We start from the raw sequence: 8,047 nt of genomic DNA, 5'->3' as shown, positions 1-8,047 counted from the left end.
CCTGACATCAAAGTCAGTCACATCATGGTTATCTACACTCAAAGAGCTGCACCCAAACCATGCAGAGAAGGTACAGGCTGGAAACTTTGGCAAATATTTTATGTTATTTCTGCATTTGTAGCCAGTTTAAGACACAATTAGGTGTATAAAAAGACCACATGGTAAAGGAAAAATAAGTCACCTTATGTGTCACTGCATCTGCTAGGAAAGCAGGCTGAAAGTCACCAAGGGCTGGGGGATGAGGTCAGTTTTAACAACGTCACCAGTGCCTCTGACAAGTAAGTGGAAAATATAAAAAAAAAATACAGAATTAGGAAAAGGTATATTACTGATACAACATGGTATAACAGCAATTCTGTCAAATGTTCATTCTAACGTGTTTATGTAAAGTTCTGCCTCAAGCTCACGTTTAGTATGTAGCCAAACAGCTAACAACATCTGCTAGCAGAGAAGAAATCTTAACTCGGGAATACTAAGAAACAAAAGCACCAAATCATTTTTTAAGCCAAAATATTTCCCCTTTTAAGCTTTAAAATAATTTCAGATTACATGTCCTTGATGCAAATGCCCATTATGCGAAAAAAAAAAGAGAAGCTAAATTTACAGATTGAAACTAGCTTCTTTTGAAACGTTTGCTATGGTAAAACGTTGAAGAATTGGGCTAAAGTTGAATGGATATCCTCTGGTGGGCGGAAAAAAAAATACTTTAATTTTTTTGTTCACTATAGTGGTTCTGTTTTATCTCAGAAAGCTATCAAAATGTCAAACCAGACGCTACATTATTAAGTTGTCGCTAATTAATGTTAGCTTGGGACCAGAGAGCTAAACCACATAAATACAAGGATGCTAATAGCATTAGCCGCAGCAGTCTAGCTTCTAAAACAACAGCAACAACAACAAAAAAGACTTAAAATAAAAATTAACTGGTTAGTGAGATGAAAACTAAGTCAAAGAACTAGGCACATACTCCTGCAATTGTTTTGTAAGGGATTTTAAAATGCAACTTGGGTCAGCTTCAGCATCTCCAAAAAGTTTTAAAATATCCACATTTGCCACCAAACTGTGTCCAAAAAAAGCCTTGTTTCTTCCTCTCATAGGTGGGCCAATGCCTTTTGTCTGTTTATTGGAGAATCAATGAATTAATCTACAGCTAGAAAGGTGATATTTTAGACGTTCAAATGCCAAATCCTACATCAACACTGAATAAAAACGTTTTCAGTTGTTTTGTACCCACACTAGCACTCAGGCTTAACTTAATAAGACCAAAACCTTGAATACTATGCCATATGCAATCTCTCACTTACAAGGACACCCACACACCAAGTAACATACAGCCTTCTCCAGCTTGGGTTGACGTAACAGAGACTCAACCCTATTCCCTAACTCCTCCTTCATTATACCTTCTCTTATACTTTCTCTGAGACAGTTGTCCTTTTCAGTTAGCCTGAGTGCATCTCTTCCCTGTGCTGCTAACTCTAGTTTGTGTCCCTCTTCCACAGTCAGAGGGGGATTCACTGACTCCAGCCTGGCCCTCAGTAGTCCCCAACCCGGAGACTAACTCTGGGAGGTGTGCAGGTGGCACACTCTCACTTTGGAGACTCTCTTGAATGCTCCGGGGGATCATTGCTAGCACTTCTTCCTACACCTGTTTGGAGGCAAGCTTGGATCAGGACTACAGCCACTAGAACACCAGAGGATGCTGATGGGTCCACTTGAAGTCCTTTGGGTGCTGCAGCTGCTGTCCACTTTCTGCTCATGTAAGGTATAAAAACACATTGCACTCATTTTCAACTCCTAATATCTGTGTTTGAATGTGAAATGCGAGACGAGACAGTTCAAACTCTGTTAAATATCAAGAGACAGACTTAATGAAGACTTATTTATAAACCTGTGCTACTGAGAGGAAGTGCTCAGTCACTCTGAATATTTCTGCTGGACTTCAAAGCAAAGAAAAAGGAATGTTTTATAGAATAACTAAAAATACTTCCCTGGCTCTGTCACTATCCATATTCAGTGGAATTTGTTTGCATGGAAATACATTTATATCTCCCTAAAACATGCCTACTTCAATATAACCAGCAATAAATGAAAAGCCCAAAGCATCAACAACGTAAAGGGGACTTGATAAATAGAGTATGAGTTGCCAGAGGAGTTTGAGAAAGCATCTAAAGACTTTTCCAACCAGTAAAAAAAAGTATTTTTAACTCAAGTATTTTTTAACTAATACCATTAAGAATGGTGTTTTCATCCTTTTATTTCTGTTGTTGGTGCCTTCTATTTGCTCCTACTTCAAGGTTGAGTACTTTGAATCCTTGTTTTATATTGCACATGATCTAAAATTTGAAACTGTGCTTTTGTGCTCTATTGGAAAAATGCAATCTTGCCTTCTTTTCTGTCTTGGAATTGCAAATATAAAGCTACCTGAGTCAGTGACCGTGAATACCCTGTAGGTGTTAAACATCGCTCAGCTGTCATGTTGTCCCCATTGTTGCCCCCCCATCTCTCGTCGAGTGTGTTGCCCCTAAGTGCTGCTGATTGAAATATTCATGTTCGTTCAGCGCTCTTGCTGAGGGGCGTTTTATGTATTATCCATGCGTATCCTGGGGGTTCTTTTTTGAAATGAGGAAACACGATCATGTAACTGCTGATGAGAATAAAGGCACAATAAAACATTCAGTGTTTGTAAGTTAAATTGTCAGCACGTATTCGCCCCAGGCGTGAGCCATAGAGCTGTTCTCTCATAGTGAAAGCATGTTGATACTGATACATGAGAGGTGATGTTTGCTCTTTGGAAAAAGAGTGAAACCTTATGACCTTTACTCTTATTTTAAGAGTAGCTTTAAAACATACCTTCATCTAATGAGATGTATAAAACCATCAATCAAAGCTCAAAGACTTGGCTTAAAATGTGTTTTCCAACTCATTTTCCAACTCATTGTAACTTAAGGCAAAAAGCCAGAACTAAATTTGAATATTTTATAACACTGACAAGTTAAAAAAATACACAACTTAGTGTATCTTAACACAAAATGAGCAAAAGGAAACACATCTTTAGAACAGCCTACTGTTTCCAACATACATGTAAGTAACAAACCCTAAAGTAAATGTGATGACAAGCTGGACATTTCTTGCTAGCATCAAGGCTAACAGCTATGTAACAGCTAGTTAGCTAGCTAACAACAATCTAAAATATAGCTTTTCCTTACACTTGTCAAGGGCGTTTTGTTATAAACCCCTTGTGTAAAAGCCTTTACACAAAAAGTCCTCTCACCTCAACTTCAGCTGTCTCACTCCAGAGAATACCATGAAGGTGAGCTCTGATCCCAATTCTGTAAATTTCCATACCTCAATTTCAAAGGTGGCGAGATACTATGTGTGTGACAACCAACCCTGTTCCCCCCTATCTCTTATTGTTGTAAAATGTGATAAAACCAGTGGTGGGACTTGATTAAAAAAAAATAATCGAATTAATTATGCCATTTGTAATTAATTAAACGTAATTAATCACATTTTAATCACATCAATATTCAACATCAGAAGCACCACTTTTCAATTCAAACAGATTTTGGTAGAAGACTAAATTATTGAATATTCTCATACACAAGTTTTAACAACAAAATCCTGTTTATTTTGGTTAGAAGATGTTTTTTTGTGGACACTACTTTCAAGTACATTCATCAGCCATTATGTGGTAAATAGTGCTGTCAGGAGATTAAAAAATAATCAAATTAGTTACAGGATTTGTTATTAATTGATCTAATTTATCACATTTTAATCTTATATCTGCTTAAGGTCCCCACATAAAGAATTTGAACTGTAGGACATTACAAAATTATAGTGCATGACTAATCAAATGAATTCACGAAAAAGAGAAGATTTGTAAATCCTTTTTTTTTTCAACTGGTCAATTTTAATTAAAATGTTCGTGTTCACTGCCATTGACATTGGATTACTGTTTACTGCGTCTATAGAAGTAAATAATATTTTTCAGCGGAGAGAGGCGGGGTCTGGTGGAGCTTGTCAATCAAAATCCTGCTCGTAAACTACTGTGGGTGGTGCGCTCTTTGGATGCGAGCTCAGCATGGATATTAGGAGAAATGTGAGATGACAGAGACACAGAGAGACGCTGCAAGTCAGGAAAAGTCAGGCAGCTCACTCTAACACGAAGATGTGTCACGGTAGTTCAGAGAGAAAGAGCGGCGCCATCGTGACAAAAGACGACGGAGATCATCGAGAGGATCGAAGGATGGAGCATTCGAGACGAACACGATCAAAAAAGTTTGATATTTCTATTTTTTGGACCAAAAACAGGAAGAAAGACATAAAAGAAGAGGGTCCACTCTTCTTAAGTAACTTTGGTGTTTACATGGTCAGAGAAAACATTATTATTTGGGTCTCAAAGATCATTCAAGATGCTCTGAAATGGCTGGCAGCCAATGAGTTAATCTTGCGTTGATTTTTATAACGCGTTAATGTGCGGTGTAATTAATTAATCTAATTAACGTGTTAAAGTCACAGCCCTAGATAAAACACATTTTTTTCAAATAATAACCTCCTAGAAATGTCAAATCATTCTATTACAGGTCTAAATCTATTCCTTTTTTTTTCAGACAGAAACTCGTATAGATAGTGAATTGGTACTGTCCAAAAGCTGAATAAATGAAGGAACTGCTCTCTTCTAGAAGAAAATAAAACTAAATTTGCTTTGTGACAAGTTGAAGGGACTGAAAAATCAGCTGTCAGTCTGTGATGTTTCATTTTGAAGGTTCCACCTGGATGCACGAGTGCACACATCGAAAGCCGTCAAGCATTTTTGACTACAAATAAGAAAGAACAGGGACACTTAGTAAATAGTTTATCTTGTACACACTTAGTATGGACTGGGTCCTTCTAGTGCTTCACAGATTTCCTAATAAGCTTTTCACCTCTTAGTCCTTGGGCAGGTTGACACAAACTTCACTGTGCAGAAGTAGCAAATTGGCTGGATTTAGTTTCTTGACTTTGATGCTGCCTGCCATGGAAATGCTGCAGACATAAATCAAATAAAAAATTCTGTGAATGTCTTGTACTTCTGCTCAAGTTTCAACCAGACCCAGTTTTAAGACAGTTTGCATACAGAGTTTAGAGTTTGCAGATGTGGCTGACCACACGATGGCAGTGTTGCACCAGTTGACCCATGGAACAGAAACCCAAACGCACACAGACACACAGGCTGGGGACAGGTCAATCCACATCGTTGTGCTTTCATGTAGGCGTTTTGCATTTAATCAATAAAAAGGAAAGAGAGGGGGAAAGGACGCACAGGAATCTAAATCAGTGAGCTCTCTCACTGAGGAAAAGAAAGAAAGAAAGGAGGAGAGATGTGGAGAAAAATAGTGGAAAATAGGTTTGAGTAATAAAACAGGCAAAAAAAAAGAGAGAAAGATAAAGGTTACATGCTTTTTATTTCAAATTAATCCAATGATCAGGCTTTTTTTAATGAATGATCTGAGGGAATGAGTGATATCATGTGGAGGGATGGAGGAGTGAGTCTAAGAGAGAAAGAGGAGGTGGAGGGTGGAGGGAGAGGCAGAGAGTTAGTGGATAAATGAGAGAGCAGCGCTGGCTCAGCCACAGCGTCTTACTGCCAGGCGGAGGAAGTACTCCAGGAGACCCACACACACTCTCTCTTGCTCTCTCTCTCTCACACACACACACACATAGCTCAGTGGGATCTAACCAGCTGTTTCCAGGAGCATCTCCTGCAGCCTGAGCAGGTTGTGGATGTTTGGACTTGATGTGGTTTCACATGGAGGAATCTGGAGTATCTTGTGCTGCAGGATTTATTCTTTAACCTGTGGCAGTGCAGGACTTGAGACTTGGACTTGCTTTGGCACAAAACACTGACTCTGGATTTTTTTTTGTGTTACCTTTTAATTTTTTTTAACCTGTAGCATCATGTTTAGCACCTGCTCTTTGTAGCATGACTGCTGTCAACAGTTTGGACTGTGTGTGAGCAAGCAAGAGTCTCTGTTTGTGTGTGGTGTATGGATATGTGTGCATCAGTATGAGTGTCCCCATGTTAAAGATCGGTGCGGTGCTCAGCACCATGGCTATGGTCACTAACTGGATGTCCCAGACTTTGCCGTCGCTTGTTGGACTCAATGGAACCATCATCTCCCCGGATGGCACTCATGAGCGGATTGTCAGTGTACGTATTCTTTAAACATTCACACTAAGACACACTCACTGAAGCGTTTTTTTTCTCACTTGAACTTTAGCTCTGATATAACTGCCTGGGAGTCCAAACAGCACCCAGTCTCCCAGGAGCTGAAGTTATCTGGTATTCTCTCAGCATTCTCACACATGCTTCAATCAGCTGTTTTGTTCACATCAGTACCCACTCTTTGTGTGATTCATGTAATCGCATAAGCTCTCGTTCGTGTGACTAATAAGAGAGAAATTGCTTTAATAGGATCCAGAATCAAGAAAGAAAAGGGAACGAAACCCATAGATCCACACATTTAAATTTGGCGTATATGCAGACGATATCTGATCCCCTCTTTGATGCAGAAAATAGACCAAAAAGAAAGGGATTAGTCAAGATGGCTTAGTGATGCTAATTGTGAGTAACATTTAAAGTAGAGCATATGAGGATGAATAAATGTATTAACATTATCGGTTGATATGAGTCAGAAAGAGCACGTGCAGTTTGCAACCTCTGCTACACTTCAAACACTGCACACAAACACACAAACACACACACAGGGCTGCTGTGTTTTCAGAGGATTAATGGGATTGGCCCCTTGATGACTTCCTGGGGGGATATTTCTCCTGGGGTAGACCGACTCACCCGGGACAGCCGGCAATTTGTTGCCTTAGCAACACATTGGAAACCCCAGGACGTGTGCACAGGTTTCTTGTGTGTGTGTTTCCTGTGTGTCTGTGTGTGTGTGTGTTAGTGCATGCTCTGGGCTTTGCATGATTTAGCTCTCTGGCTTGAGAGGCACCTCACAGCTGCTGCGTGGCTGTACTTTGCAAGTTCAGCAAAGTGCACACAGTCTGATGCAAGCAGACGCCTACACGCAACCACAGACACACACACACACACACGCACGCACGCACGCGCACACACACACACACACACACACACACACACACACACACACACACACACACACACACACACACACACACACACACACACACACACACAAGAGCTGGCTGGGAACAGATGGAGATGTAAGTGGTGCAGTGTTGCTCCTTCTTGCTGCTTCAGAGGATGATGGACAGAGAACGTCTTAAATCTTACTCTGCTGTGTTTCTGTGAATCACTCTGGCGGCTGAATGTGATTGTGTTAGATCAGGAGTTCAAACCTCTTCTGTTTGATGTTCTCTGTTCTGTCAGAGGGGCTCATGTGCTTTATTCCCTCCACCTGTCATGTTCAGAATGCATCTACTGAACTGTTTTCTGAACTGAAGCTCTTTTAACGCAAATATTGTCTTTTAATTACATTCAATAACTCTATATATTATCATGAACTGGGCACTGGTTTAACACTATAATCAAATTTGTTAGGTAACGTAATGTAAGCATTTATGTTGAGTTTTGCTCTCTTCAAGCATTAAGTCATTTTTTATAAGTTGATTTTTATAAGCATTTTTTGCTACCCTTTTTGGCTCAACACAGTAAGCTGCAGCAAACTGTTAAAACCACATGTACCTGACTTTAAGATTTAATTATGAACTGTCATCCAACTTTTATTGTAAGAGGTAATGCATTTCTTTCAACTCATCATTTGGATTTTATCTGTTTACTGATTCAAAAATTACATACTCTGTATTAATGATTTTTACCTCTCTGTTCTAACATTAGCTGTAGCTCTGTGTTAACTCTGATCCTTTCTTATATTTAAATTTGTTCATTACCTTCACCTCTCCATTTTTAACAATATCTGTTATCATCTCGGCATTGAAGATATCTCTTCCCGTCTGGCCCTTTATAATGATTTTCATCCCCTAAAACTCTACTTAAGCTTAATATGAGACCTTAACTCCTTGTGTTGTA

General features: G+C 39.4%; 1 protein-coding gene across 1 annotated transcript in view; it reads left to right on the top strand.

The window, feature by feature from the left end:
* Positions 1-5,606: 5,606 nt before the first annotated feature.
* The window catches only part of LOC141787124 (noelin-2-like), a 44,121-nt gene continuing 41,680 nt past the window's right edge, over positions 5,607-8,047 (top strand). Inside the window, exon 1 of the mRNA XM_074665383.1 lies at positions 5,607-6,190. Coding sequence (XP_074521484.1) covers positions 6,047-6,190 — 144 coding nt within the window. The 5' untranslated portion in view covers positions 5,607-6,046. The remainder of the gene's footprint in view (positions 6,191-8,047) is intronic.

This window comes from Halichoeres trimaculatus, unplaced genomic scaffold (genome assembly GCF_033239565.1).
Source record: "Halichoeres trimaculatus isolate MK-OKI-2021-1 unplaced genomic scaffold, fHalTri1.1 fHalTri1_scaffold_2, whole genome shotgun sequence".
Lineage (NCBI taxonomy): Eukaryota > Metazoa > Chordata > Actinopteri > Labriformes > Labridae > Halichoeres > Halichoeres trimaculatus.
The sequence above is the reverse complement of the archived record's forward strand: the minus strand, read 5'-3'. Positions and strand labels throughout refer to the sequence as shown.